General features: G+C 62.4%; 2 protein-coding genes across 2 annotated transcripts in view; both read right to left on the reverse strand.

Annotated features, from left to right (window-relative positions):
• The window catches only part of ATXN7L2 (ataxin 7 like 2), a 6,116-nt gene extending 1,771 nt beyond the window's left edge, over nucleotides 1-4,345 (reverse strand). Inside the window, exons 1-8 of the mRNA XM_041422727.1 lie at nucleotides 4,189-4,345; nucleotides 3,969-4,073; nucleotides 3,416-3,599; nucleotides 3,068-3,330; nucleotides 1,647-1,729; nucleotides 1,336-1,562; nucleotides 882-1,062; nucleotides 406-527 (exon numbers count right to left, since the gene is read on the reverse strand). Of these exons, the coding sequence (XP_041278661.1) occupies nucleotides 406-527; nucleotides 882-1,062; nucleotides 1,336-1,562; nucleotides 1,647-1,729; nucleotides 3,068-3,330; nucleotides 3,416-3,599; nucleotides 3,969-4,073; nucleotides 4,189-4,339 (1,316 nt within the window). The 5' untranslated portion in view covers nucleotides 4,340-4,345. The remainder of the gene's footprint in view (nucleotides 1-405; nucleotides 528-881; nucleotides 1,063-1,335; nucleotides 1,563-1,646; nucleotides 1,730-3,067; nucleotides 3,331-3,415; nucleotides 3,600-3,968; nucleotides 4,074-4,188) is intronic.
• Nucleotides 4,346-8,088: 3,743 nt separating this feature from the next.
• Nucleotides 8,089-13,686, reverse strand: SYPL2 (synaptophysin like 2). Its single transcript, XM_041422726.1, has 6 exons — nucleotides 13,554-13,686; nucleotides 12,900-12,971; nucleotides 11,344-11,462; nucleotides 10,670-10,871; nucleotides 10,398-10,589; nucleotides 8,089-8,441 (listed from the first exon to the last, which is right to left on the reverse strand). The coding sequence occupies exons 1-6, from the start codon at nucleotides 13,602-13,604 to the stop codon at nucleotides 8,313-8,315; spliced, it is 765 nt and encodes a 254-aa protein (XP_041278660.1). The 5' UTR covers nucleotides 13,605-13,686; the 3' UTR covers nucleotides 8,089-8,312.
• Nucleotides 13,687-13,692: the final 6 nt, after the last annotated feature.

The raw sequence follows: 13,692 nt of genomic DNA on the forward strand, positions 1-13,692 counted from the left end.
GCCCCGTCCCCCCCCCCCCCAATCTCTGGTCTCAGTCCTGCATCCCCATCTCGTCTTTCCCAGTTTGGGTGAGAAGGTGGTGAAATGGGACTACTCAAATCCCCATTCCCATCTTTGTCCCCCCAGTCCTTCCTGATTCAGGCAGGGAGGGAGTCCCAAATCCCCACTCCCATCCCTCCATCCCCACCTTATCCTCATCAGTTTGGATCAGAATGGGGTGAAACGAGACCCCCTCATTTCCCACTCACATCCCTGCACCCCCACCCTACCCCGCTCACTTTGAATGGAGGGGGGTACAACAAGACCACCCAAATCCCCACTCCCTTCCTCCCCCCGCAATCCCAACACCACGCCGGGACCCCGGGGATCCCAAACCCCAGCCTTGGTGCCCTGGGCCCCCCTCACCTCCACCTGTGTGCGCTGAGGTGCTGCTCCAGCATGGAGCCCAGCGCGGCGCAGAACCGGTCCAGCCGTCGGTCGAACACGTAACAGCCCGGGGTCACCAGGCGGCTCCCGAAGGTGCAGAACTGGGGGGGCACCGTGCCAGGGTCACTGCAGCCCCCCACACCCCCACCTCAACCACCCACCTGGCACGGAACCGGGAGCAGGACACGGGGATGGAGCCGGTGGAGGTGGGGGTCCCTGTCCCATGCTGGGGTCTCACATGGATGGGTCACTGGTGGAGCTGGGGGTCTCCACCCCACTCTAGGGTCTGCCATGGATGGGTCACTGGTGGATTTGGGGGTCCCTCCCCACTCTGCAGTCTCACATGGATGGGTTGCTGGTGGATTTGGGGGTCTCTGCCCCACTCTGAGGTCTCACATGGATGGGTCACTGGTGGATTTGGGGGCCCTGTCCCACTCTGGGGTCCCCTCACTCACCGCCTGAGGCCGTGGTGGGCGCACTGGGGTCCGGGGGGGCTCCTCGCCCCCCTCCTCCTCACTGTCCTCGCTGGACACACGGCTGCCCCCCTTGGGCAGGGGGAGAGGGAGGCCCCCTGTGCTCCCCTCCCCAGAGGTGGCAGGAGCATCCTCAGGGTCACTGGCAGAGGAAAGGCGGGCCCTGCACCAGAGTTTTGGGGTGGTGGATACTGGGGGGGCACTGTGTGAAAATATCCAGCCCCCTCCAAATCTCTGTTCCCACCCACATTCCCCCAAATTCAGCTGGTGAATGGGACCCCCCAAATCCCTGTTCCAACCCAGTTTAGGTGGGGAGAATGTGAGATAGACCCCCCCCCCCCAAATCCCCACTCCCATTCCTGCCCTTTCAGTGCATCCCCCCCAATTCAGGTGGGGAAAGGCAAGATGAGACCCCCCAAATCAATGGGGTACTCACCTGGGGGGGTGCAAGCAGTGGGACAGCCTGGCTCGGCAGGGAGGGGTATTGGGGGGCTGCAGCAGTGAGGGGGTGTCCTGCAGGGCAGGGTGCAGTGGGTCCTTCTCAGGGGGGCTCCTGTCTTTCGGGGGGTCCCCTCGGCGGGTGCTGGCCTTGAGCTCGGCCACCAGCACATCGAAATCCTTGGCCCGGCCCTGCACCTCGCGGCGCTGGTGCACCGAGTGGATCTGGGCGACAGCAGGGAGGGGCTCAGGACCCCCCAGAACATCCAGGCTGGGATATTGGGGTGTCCCCTCCCCATTTTCCACTACCTTGCAGGTCAGCAGGCGGGTGCAGAGCTTGTTGGTGTCGGGGTTCCGCACCCCACACTGCCGGTTCAGGTCACACTCCTTACCTGGGGGGACATGGAGGCAGAGGGTGCTGGGGAGTGCTGGGGGGGCACCCCAACACCCCCCACTAGGGCTGGGCATGGAGCACCCACACCTCGGAGCAGCTCTGAGGGGGGGACACAGCCCTGAGAAGTGCTGAGGGGGTGGGAAGGGGTCACCATGTGCTGCTCCCTCCCCTTTTGGCTCCTCTGCAGGGTGAGCCCCCCACCTTTTTTGCCCCTTCCCTGGGGTGACCCCCCCATTTTCACCTGGGTCTTGCTAATGGCATTGTTATCACCTGGGAGACTCTGTGGGCACAGCAGCAATTGGCTCTGGTATTTTGGGGGCAGGGGGCACATGTTTGACTCCCATATTTTGGGGAATATGTGTCCAACACTCATCTTTGGAGTGATGTATGTCCAAACCCCATATTTTGGGGGGACACACATCCACACTCCATATTTTGGGGTGGCACACACATCTGACACACATATTTTGGGGTGATACAAGTTGGACCCTCATATCTGGGGGGGACATGTGTTATAGCCACATATTTTTGGAGGGACAATACATTTGGCCCCCATATTTTGGGGGGATATGGGTTCAGCCTCCATATTTTGGGGTGACACAAGTCCAACCCCCCTGTTTTGGGGTGACACATGACTAACCCCCATATTTTTTGAGGAGATGTGTTCAACCCCCACACTTTCAGAGGATACTCATTTGACCCTGTATTTTGGGGGACACACATTTCACCCATGTATTTGGGGAGAACATGTGTTTAACCCCAATATCTTGGGAGACCACCTATTTAACACCTGTATTTTGGGGTGACACATTTGACCCCCATATTTTGGAGGGATACATGTCCAAAACCCATATTTTTGGGGGGACATATATTCAACCCCTCTCTTCTGGAGGACACGTATTCAACCCCCATATTTTGGGAGGAATGCATATTTGAGGGGTCACATATATTTTTGGGGGTCACATATCCAATTCTCACGTTTCTGTGGGGGACACAAGTTCAACCCCCATATTGTGGGGGGCACATGTTTTACCTCCATATTTTTATGGGGGACACGTTTGACCCCCACTTTTGGAGGAACACATGGGGATCCATCCTCAAATCCCGCCCTTGCTGTGCCCATTCCTTGGGAGCAGCCAAGTGGGGACCCTAAACCTACAGGCTGACCAGAACCGGGGGGAGGGCAGGGACCCCCCAACAACCCTCCAGAGGAGAGGGGGGAGCCACTCCCCTGGTACCTACCCCACTGCTAGACCCGGCCACCGGAATTCCGGCCCCAGGAAGTCCCGCTGGGATCATCCGCCCCCCCCCACGGCCAAGGAAAGGGGGGACTCACGCGCCAGCTTCCTGTGGGACCTGGGGGGCGCTTTGGGGGCCCCCACATCCTTGTCCCCCGGAGCAGGGACGCTCTCCGGCATGGCCGAATCCCCCCCGACCCCGGCGGGCACCGGGGGCTCTTTGGGCACCGCGGCAGCCGCGGCTTTCCCCAGGGATTCCTTGGAGTTGGTGGGGACGGCTTTGGGGGGCACCTTGATCCCGTGCCCGTCCGGTTTGGGAATGCTGGGAATCTTCTCCAGGTTCACCACGGGCACAAACAAGCTGTGGAGAGAGTTTTGGGGAGGAGGGGGTGGCATCGAAGCGACCCCACAAGAGCATCAGGCCAGTCGCCCGTGCCAGCGCTCACCAGAGGCTGTTGTCCTTGTCCGTGTGCTCAGGGAGGGGCTGGGCTCTCCCACGGGCACCAGGGAGCTTCTCCTGCAGGGCTTTGGCTGCTCCGGGGGTCCTGCCAGGCACCGGCTGCCCGTTCACGGCAACGTGGCACGTGGTGGCACGGGCATAGAGCTTGCTGAGCGGGCCGTGCCGGCGTTCTGCCGGGAGGGATGGGATGGGATGGATGGGATTTGGCTGCTCCGGGGGTCCTGCCAGGCACCGGCTGCCCGTTCACGGCAACGTGGCACGTGGTGGCACGGGCATAGAGCTTGCTGAGCGGGCCGTGCCGGCGTTCTGCCGGGAGGGATGGGATGGGATGGATGGGATGGGATGGGATGGGATGGGATGGGATGGGATGGGATGGGATGGGATGGGATGGGATGGGATAACCCCACTGTTAGCCCGCACTGCTGTGAGCCCCCTCCCTGCCCATACGCTGTACCCCCACAGCCAGCCCTAGTGGCATTCCCGGTGCTGTTCCCAGCACCAAGGGGTGGAATAGCCATTCTCCAAATTCCTTGGCTCACCACAGTGCTTCTGGAAGGCCTGGGGCTTCACCACTTGGCTGCAGTGGTTGCACACCACCAGGTAGAACTCGTCGTGCGCGGGGCAGTGCCCGAAGATGTCCATGTCTGTGGGGAGAGCTCAGTAAGCTGGCACAGGGCTGGTGCTGCTGGAGCACTGCAGACAAGGATCCCAGCTCACACAGCCCTGAAATGCTGGGTTTCACCCCAGAGAGGAGCTCACCTTCCTTAATCAGGGTCATGGTGTCCAGTTTCTTGCTGCCACTCTTGCCATTCTCCTCCAGCTCTGACCCTGATCCTGCCAGAGACAAAATCCTGTCAGTGGCTGGCACAGGGACGGTCCCGGTGCTCCCACACAGGGGGGGTCCTGGCATTCCTGCTCCTGGAACAATTAAACCAGAAAAATTAGACCAGAGAGACACATCATCCTGTGAGTGACATCATTCTGTGGTGTGTCACCATCTCCAGGGTCCCCATCCTGAGAGCCCAGTGCCAGCAGGATGTTCCTAGGGACATCCCAGTAGGGGATGTGACACTCCTGGGATGTGACATCCCTGGGACGTATTTGCCCTGGGATGAAACATCCCTGAGGACATCGTGGTGCTGGGATGGGACACCCCTGGAGACAGCCCCATCCTGGATGAGGTGTAACATCCCAGTCCTGGCACATGGCACCCCTGGGGACGTCCTGATCCCAGGATGTGACACCCCTGGGTCACCCTGGTTCCCATACAGTCATGGCTCCACTGGCTGTGCCTGGGCTCTCTTCTGGGGGCACTGGTGGCCACTGAGCCAGTGGCAATGGCGACCTGGCCAACTGTGCCAAACTGGGTGCCCAGGCCATCCCCAGTCCTGTCAGGCCATGCCATACTGGGCACCCAGACCCATTGAGATGCACCATGACTGGTGCCCAGTCTGGGACAGCCAGTCCCAGTGCTGAGAGCTCACTGGGACACTCCAGAGCTCCCAGTAAGGAGCACCTGGCTCCCAGTGTGCCCTGCCCAGTTCCCAGAGCAGGATATCCCAGTGCCCAGCATGTGATGCCCAGTCCCCCACCAGGGGCTCCCAGTACCTCCTGCCTGGTAATCGTGGCAACTAATTCCCAGTCCAGGCTCTCCAGTTACTGCTCTGCCCCCACCAGTGTCCACTGGATTCCACTGGAATCCAGGATGGGGCACCCAATAACGGGCACAGGGTTCCCAGTGGGCAGCCTGGGGTGCCTGGTGCCACACTGGTGCCCAGTTCATACTGCACAGATCCTGCTGCCCAGTTCCTGAATCCCAGTGCCCAGTGTGGCTGCCCAGTGCTTGCACAGGGTGCCCGGTTCCAGGTGCCCAGTGTCCTGTGCAAGGTTCCCAGTGTTTGGGCAACTTTTGTAGGATGCCCCATCCCAGTTTCCAGTGCTGAGTGCCCAGTTCCTGGTACCAGGTGCCATGTCTGGCTGTACCCCCAGTCCCGATTCCTGGTGCCAGATGCCCGGTGCTGGATGCCACATTCCCAATGCAGGAAGTGCCCATTCCAGTTTCCAGTGCTCAGTGCTGGGTGCCAGGTCTGGATGCCCAGGGTAAGGTTCCCAGTGCCCAGTTCCTGTGCCAGGTACCATTGCAGGATATCCCACTCCCATGGTCTGGTGCCCTGGCTGGGTGCCCCATTCCTGTTTCTGCATGTTCTGGAGCAGGATGCCACATTCCCAGTGCATGCTCACCAGTGCTGGGTGCCCAGTTCCCAGTGCTGGCTGTCAGGTGTGGATGCCCAGTGCCAGATTCCAGGTGCCCAGTGCAGGGTGCCCCATTGCCAACGTCTGGTTCCCAGTGCAGGGTGCCCATTCCCAGTGTCTGATTCCCAGCACAGGGTGCCCATTCCCAGTGCCAGGATCCCAGCTCAGGGTGCCCATTCCCAGTGCCAGGATCCCAGTGCAAGGTGGGCATTCCCAGATCTGATTCCCAGTGCAGGGTGCCCATTCCCAGTATCTGATTCCCAGTGCAGGGTGTCCATTCCCAGTACCAGAATCCCAGTGCAGCGTGTTCTGTTCCCAGTACCAGGATCCCAGTGCAGGGTGCCCATTCCCTGTGCCAGTTTCCCAGTGCAGGGTGCCCATTCCCAGTACCAGGATCCCAGTGCAGGGTGCCAGGTCCGGCTGCCCTGTTCCCAGTGCCAGGTGCTAGTACAGGATGCTTCATTCCAGGTGTCCAGTTCCCAGTGCCAGGGAACAACCTAGGACATGGCAGGACAACCTGCACCAGGAACTGGGCACTGGGAATCCTGCCCTGGGCATCCAGACCCGGCACCCTCTGCCGTGCGCCCAGCTCCCGGTACTGGATGCCAGGTCTCGATGCCCAGTACAGGGTTCCCAGTGCCCTGTTTCCCAGTGTCCAGTGCAGCATGCCCCGTTCCCGGTGCCCCGTTCCCAGAGCAGAACGAGCCGGTGCAGAACCTGCTCTCGGTTCCCAGCGCCCGGTGGAGGATGCTCCGTTCGCGTTTCCCGGCTCAGGATGCCCCGTTCCCGGTGCCCGGTGCGGGATGCCCTGCTGCCGGTTCCCGGTGCCGGACTCCCCTCTCCCGGTGCCGCGCCCCGCCCGCCCCGCGGCACCACGGGCACGGTAGTCCCGGAGCGACCCCCGCCCGGCCCGACCCGGCAGCCCGCACCGGCACGGCGCCCGCTGAGCTGGGCACACCCGCTGCCCCGCACTGGCCGGGCGTCCCGAGTGATCCCTGCACCAGGCTGGGGTCTCCTGTTATCCCTGTACGGGGATGGGGTACCCGGTATCCCGGTAACAGCTTGGGGGTACCCGGTATCTCTATACTCGGCTGGGGTTCCCTGTTGTCCCCATACTAGACCCAGAATCCTAGTTATTCCTAGAAGGGGCTGGGGTCTCCTGTTGTCCCTGTACGGGGATGAGAGTACCCGGTATCCCTATAACAGGTTAGGAGCACTCGGTATCCCTACAGTTGGTTGGGGTTCCCCGTTATTCCCATAACAGACCCAGAACTCCAGTTGTTCCTATAAGGGGTCTCCTGTTATCCCTGTATGAGAATGGGGGTACCCCGTATCCTGATAACAGCTTGGGGGTACCCGGTATCCCTATACTCTGTTGGGGTTCCCTGTTGTCCCCACACCAGACCCAGAACCCCAGTTATTCCTATAAGGGGCTGGGGTCTGTATAGTTACTTCTATACTGGGCTGTCAGCCCAGGGTATTGCCACACAAGACGGAGATTCCAGGTTATTCCTTGCAGGGCTGGGGACCCTCGTCATGCCTATACCAGCCTGGGACCCCCATTATCCTTCCACTGCTCTGGGGCTCCCTATTATCCCTGTATGGAACTGGGACTCCCTGTCATTATTCCCATTCCAGGCTGGGGTTCCAGGTGATCCTTATACTGGAGTGGTGCTCCCAGTATTATCCCAATGCTGGACTGAGGTTCCTGGTTATCCTTTTACTGCTCTGGGGTCCCCTGTGACCTGTCTGGGATCCTCCATTAGCCCAGTACTGATCTGATGTCTGGTTCCCAGTGCAGGGTGCCCATTCCCAGTGCCAGGATCCCAGTACAATGTGCCCCATTCCCAGTACCGGGTTCCCAATGCAGGGTGCCCATTCCCAGTGTCTGGTTCTCAGTACAAGGTGCCCCATTCCCAATATCTGGTTCCCAGTGCAGGGTGCCACATTCCCACTCCCAGGTGCCCAGTGCAGGGTGTCCCATTTCCAGTGTTTGGTTCCCAGTGCAGGGTGCCCACTCCCAGTGCCAGGATCCCAGTGCAGGGTGCCCATTCCCAGTGCCAGGATCCCAGTACAAGGTGCCCATTCCCAGTACCGGGATCCCAGTACAATGTGCCCCATTCCCAGTGTCTGGTTCTCAGTACAAGGTGCCCCATTCCCAATATCTGGTTCCCATTGCAGGGTGCCCCATTTCCAGTGTTTGGTTCCCAGTGCAGGGTACCCATTCCCAGTGCCAGGATCCCAGTGCAGGGTGCCCGTTCCCAGTGCCAGGATCCCAGTGCACCAGGATCTGGTACAGTTCACCCTGCACCAGAGACAGGGCGGGTTTATCCCTGTATGGACCAGGGGTCGTGCCCCAGCCGGGTGCGCGCAGCTCGGCACCGAGGCAGACACCGGAGCCGGATGCACAGCTGGTACCCAGGACTTTATGCGCCCCACACAGACACGGACCCCCGGGGTGACACACAGAGCCCCCGACAACAAGCGGGACCCCCGGCGTTCCGTGTCGCCCTTCAGCATCCCAACCCCCGGCGGCTCCAAGCCCGGGGACAGCGACACCCCGTCCCCGGGCTGGCGGCCGGCGCGAGGTCCCGGGGGCCGGGCGGATCCCCGGGCTGGTGGCCCCGGGGCTACTGCTTGTCGATGGCGCCCTGCTCGGCCGCGCTGTCGCCGGGCGCGGGCGGCCGCAGCCACGGCGTCTCCCGCAGCACGAACCAGCAGTTCCCGGCCCACAGCAGGAAGTTGAGGAACCCGAAGAGCTGCAGGAGAGGAAAGGGGAGAGCGGAGAGAACAAACAAAAAGGGAGAGGGTCCCACAGGGCAGCCTTGGGGGAGCAAGCACCCCACACACCCCGTGTGCCCCGTGAGCTGCAAGCACCCCATGAACCCACCGTGTGTGCCCTGTGCACCCCATACACACCATAATTCCCCTACATCCCATGCACCCCACTGCGCTCCAGGCACCCCGCGTGCCCCATGTCTAACCCATGTCCTGTGTCCCCACACCCCATACTCCCCACATTGTCCCAATGTGCCTCAATGTGCCATGCAACCTGTGCACCCCATGGACCCTGTATGCCCCATGTGCCTCATGCACCCCATGTACGCCATGCAACCCACATGCCAGATGCACCCCACGCACCCCACTTCCCCCCATGAGCCCCATATACCTCAAGCATCTCATGTGCCCTACGCCCCCACGCACATCACACACTCCACACATCCCAAACACCGACGCCAGGGACTGCATCACCACCACCCACCCCATGCTGGCAGTCCCTGATGGCTGGGTGCCCCATTCCCACTGCCAGGATCCCAGTGCAGGGTGCCCATTCCCAGTACCAGGATCCCAGTGCAGGGTGCCCATTCCCAGTGCCAGGATCCCAGTGCAGGGTGCCCCATTCCCAGTGCCAGTTTCCCAGTGCAGGGTGCCCCATTCCCAGTATCTGGTTCCCAGCTCAGGGTGCCCATTCCCAGTACTAAGATTCCAGTGGTGGTGGGAGGGGGGCGGGGGTTGGAATGCAGGGCAGATCCCACATCCCCTGGGACCAAAGCAGGTGGCTGTGGAATGTTTTCACCCACATTTCCACACTGTGCCAGTATTTTCATTTGTGTGCCCACATTGCCACTGCCCTCTCCTGGCTGAGCTCAGGCATCTGCCACAGGTGTGGCAGAGTGTGTGAGTGTGCAGCTGTGTGTGTGCACTGTGCACGCGCACTCTGCACCTGTGGTGTGCTCCACGGCCACGTGTGCTGTCCTGTGAACACGTGTGTGCACTGCTGTGCCTTCACGTGCCCAGGTGTGCAGCCTGTGGGTTGCAGGTGTGCGTGCATGTGTGCTGCTCAGCTCTGCTTCAGCCCCCTACACTGTGCTCCCAATGAAAAAATGACACCTATTTGGCCATGTGTGCCCCTGTGTGTGCCCATGTGTGTGTGTGCCCATGTATGTGTGCCCGTGTGTGTTCCTGTGTGTGTGCCCATGTGTGTGGTGCTCCGTGTGTGCCCCTGTGTGTGTGCGCCCATGTATGTGTGCCCATGTGTGTTCCTGTGTGTGTGCCCGTGTGTGTGCCCGTGTGTGTGCCCCTGTGTGTGCCCGTGTGTGTACCCATGTGTGTGTGTGCCCGTGTGTGTGCCCATGTGTGTGTGTGCCCGTGTGTGTTCCTGTGTGTGTGCCCGTGTGTGTGCCCCTGTGTGTGTGTGCCCATGTGTGTGCCTGTGTGTGTGCCCATGTGTGTGTGCCCCTGTGTGTGCCCGTGTGTGTGCCTATGTGTGTGCCCATGTGTGTTCCTGTGTGTGTGCCCGTGTGTGTCCCCATGTGTGTGTGTGCCCGTGTGTGTTCCTGTGTGTGTGCCCATGTGTGTGGTGCTCCGTGTGTGCCCCTGTGTGTGTGCGCCCATGTATGTGTGCCCATGTGTGTTCCTGTGTGTGTGCCCGTGTGTGTGCCCGTGTGTGTGTGTATGCCCCTGTGTGTGTGTGCCCATGTATGTGTGCCCGTGTGTGTTCCTGTGTGTGGGCCCGTGTGTGTACCCATGTGTGTGTGTGCCCGTGTGTGTGCCTGTGTGTGTGCCCATGTGTGTGCCCCTGTGTGTGCCTGTGTGTGTGCCCGTGTGTGTGCCCATGTGTGTGTGCCCGTGTGTGCCCCTGTGTGTGTCTGTGTGTGTGCCCATGTGTGTGTACCCATGTGTGTGTGCCCGTGCGTGTGCCCCTGTGGCCTCACCACCGAGATGTTGGCCAGCCCCATGGCCGGCGTGGTGCCAGCGTTGCAGAGCACCCCGTCGCCCTGGCAGACCGCCATGGCAGCGATGAGGGCGGAGGGGCGCGTGGCTGCCTTCACGTCGCTCAGCCCCTTGCCCCACGCCGCCGCTGCCACCAGCCAGAAGAAGGCAAAGCAGACGGTGACGCAGAAATCCTGCCAGGATGAGAGCCCGGCATCAGCCGCCGCCCTGGCATGGCGCTGGGCTCGCTGTCCCGGGGGCGAGCCTGCCTTACTGTGAAGGGCAGCTTCGTGTTCTCCGTGTACAGGGAATGGAAGCGGAGGTAGAGCACCAGAGCAGCCATGGAGTAGAGGAAGGAGAAGACCCCCAGGGTCACGAAAAACTCAGCGGGAGCGGAGAAATCACCCACGAGGTACAGGGTGCGGGCTTCTGATTCATCCTCACAATTCGGCATCCCAAAGGGAATCTGGTATAACCTGGGATAGAGGGAGGGGGGGTCAGGGGCTGGGAATGGAGAGGATGGTGGGGGTAGGTGGTTTAACCACGCTGGGATGGTCCCCTGGGAATGGAGATGATGACAGGGATGGCTAGAATAACCAGGCTGGGGTTAGAACCGTGACTCTCATCTGGCCCAACTCCATCATTGCCTTCCCAGATAAATCAGGATTCCCGTGGTCTTCCCTGAATACTGAGAATTTCCCTCCTTCCCCACCCAGATTTTCCGTGATTAACAAGAATCCCCCTGGGTGGTGTCAGGAACTGACAGGGATGCCAGGGGATGTCCCGTGGGGTCAGGGTGTGGGTGGTCCCCAGCTGAACACGGCACCTCAGAGACCATGGCTGTGGTCCCATGGAGGTCCTGCCAGCAGGAAGGGAGTCCGACCCCAGCCCAGCGCCCCCAGCTTGTGTGGGGGAGCCTGGGTGGTGTCAGGGCTCAGCAGCCCTCACCTGAAGGGGTACCCGAACTGGATGCTGATGGCTGTCATCCCTCCGCTGTCACATTTCACTGTGGCTCCGGTCTCGCCGCTGAAGGAGCCGCAGGAGCCGAAGGCGAAGATGGCAAAGAGCTACAGGAGAGGGCAAGGGGTGAGGGGGGTGAGGGCCTGGGGGCCCTTTCCTCCTTGGGGGGCAGGCTGCATCCCCTGGCACTGAGTAATGGGCAAGCTGCCACCCCCCAGGTGCTGGCCTCGGGTGCCTCCCTCCAGCACTGGGATTCTACTGGCACCGGGATTTGAGGATGGGGGTCATGTTTGTGGGGGGTGGGGACACCAAGGCCAAACCCACCCCCATCCCCCCTTAATTTTGGGCAGGGTACTGAGTGCCAGAGTGGGTTTCCAGGCAGCTGGGAGCATCCCCATGGTGGGACCCCCGGAGCTGTCCCCTCCCCAGGAGCCAGCAGTGCCCTCCCTTGCTGTTGGAGTGACACTGCTCTCATCTCTTGGATGAGGGTGCCGGGAAAGCACCATTCTCTAAGGGTTTTCCCACAACTCCTCCTGGCTGAGCTCCCAGCCTCCCAGGTGAAACGGGGGATCTAAGCCAGGCCTGACCCTGCAGGGATGGGCAGCCCCATGTGTGGCACTAAGGGTTTAAGCAGGGGTGTCAGTGGATCCTCCAGGGATTTTCTCCTCATTTTTGCTTCTGGGCTGTCTTTGGACGTGGGGTCTGATTCCATATGGTGGCCCCAGTGGCAGAGGGAGCCCAGAGCCTCCGTGGGTGGGATTATGCTAACCAAGGAGCTGTAGGATTGGGGGAAAGCCCCTCAAGCTGGCTTCTCCTGGTGGGAGATGCCCAAAGAGGGCTGAGTCCCCCCTGTACCTCAGTTTCACCCGGGAGCCCCCCAGCCTGGCGAGGCCGAGCTGCAGAAATGCCACCCTGAAACCCAATCTCACAGGGAGCCATTCATGGCACGGCCAGGACGGGACAGAGCCGCAGGCGCTTGGCTCCCCCCTGTCCCCAGCGTCCCCCTTGCTGGGGCTCACCGACCCTCAGTCCCTCTCCCCACAGGACGGGACAGAGCCGCGGGCGCTTGGCTCCCCCCTGTCCTCAGCGTCCCCCTTGCTGGGGTTCACCGACCCTCAGTCCCTCTCCCCACCCACCCACCCACCCCCCAGTGCCCCCTGAGCCCGTGGCAATGGCGGGGGCCTGACACCCCGATGTCACTGTCCCCTTTGGCACGGCTGGGCAGAGCCACCTGCTCAAGGTCACCGGGAGGGGCTCGTGGCCTGAACCCAGGCGTCCGTGTGGCCCCGCTCCCCTCCTGCCCCGGAGCCCCCAAAACGAGGTCTCCACCCCCGCTGCTGATGGGGTGCAGGAGGCTCCGGAGGGCCGAGGGGGGCTCTGGGGTTCCTTCGTTCTGGGGGGGCTTCGGGAAGGCAGTAGAACCCCCCAAATGTGGGGGGACTCCGGTCCTTGGGGAGCAGCAGCAGCCAGCAGCGCTGGGGAAGGGGCTGTGACGGGGGTCCGGGATGAGCCCCGGACAGGGGGGACACGCCGGGGTCACTCACCCATTCCAGCACCTTGATGAAGCCCAGCGGCTCCTGGAGGCGGCCCCAGCGCAGCCCGCGAAGGACACGGTCCTGCAGGAGAGAGCGCCGGGAGCACCGGGACGGAACCGGGACGGAACCGGGACGGCACCGGGGTCTGCTCTGGGGGACCGGGGCGCTACACCGGGTTGCCACAACGGCATTGCTCCGGGCACGGGGCGGATCGGGGGCTGCAAAGGGCCTGCTCGGGGCTGGGGGTTACCTCTGTGGAGAGGGGTCTACTCCGGGAAACCGGGGGGACTGCCCCGGCGAACCGGAGGGGCCGCACCGGGGGACCGGGGAGCTGTCCCGGGGAAACGGGAAGGCTGCAACGGGATTGTCCCGGGCAGGGGGCTGCCCTGAGGACCGGGGAACGGCATCGGCCACGGCACCAGCACAGCGGAGCGTGCACCGCGGCACCGGGACGCTGCACCGGAGGTCGCACCGGCGGCCACAACGGGACACTGCGGGCTGCTCCGGAGATCGGCACTGGAACACCACGGACTTCTCCGGGGATCGCCTCCGGGACACCGGGGGGACACCGGGAGCTGCCCCGAGCAACAGCGCCGGGACACCAAGGGGCTGCGCCGGGAGCCTGCCGCGGTCACCGGGAGGGGGGACGCACCGGAGCCCTACCTGGAGCCGGGGCGCTTTATCACCGGCCGCGGGGGCGCCGGGCTCCGACATGGCCGGCCCGGGGGCGGTCGGTGCTGCCTCCGCCGCCCGCTGGGACGGCTCCGCTGGAGGAGCCGCCACCGGGCACCCCACCGCCCCC

The sequence above is a fragment of the Onychostruthus taczanowskii genome, unplaced genomic scaffold (assembly GCF_017590055.1).
Source record: "Onychostruthus taczanowskii isolate IOZ18803 unplaced genomic scaffold, ASM1759005v1 scaffold74, whole genome shotgun sequence".
NCBI lineage: Eukaryota > Metazoa > Chordata > Aves > Passeriformes > Passeridae > Onychostruthus > Onychostruthus taczanowskii.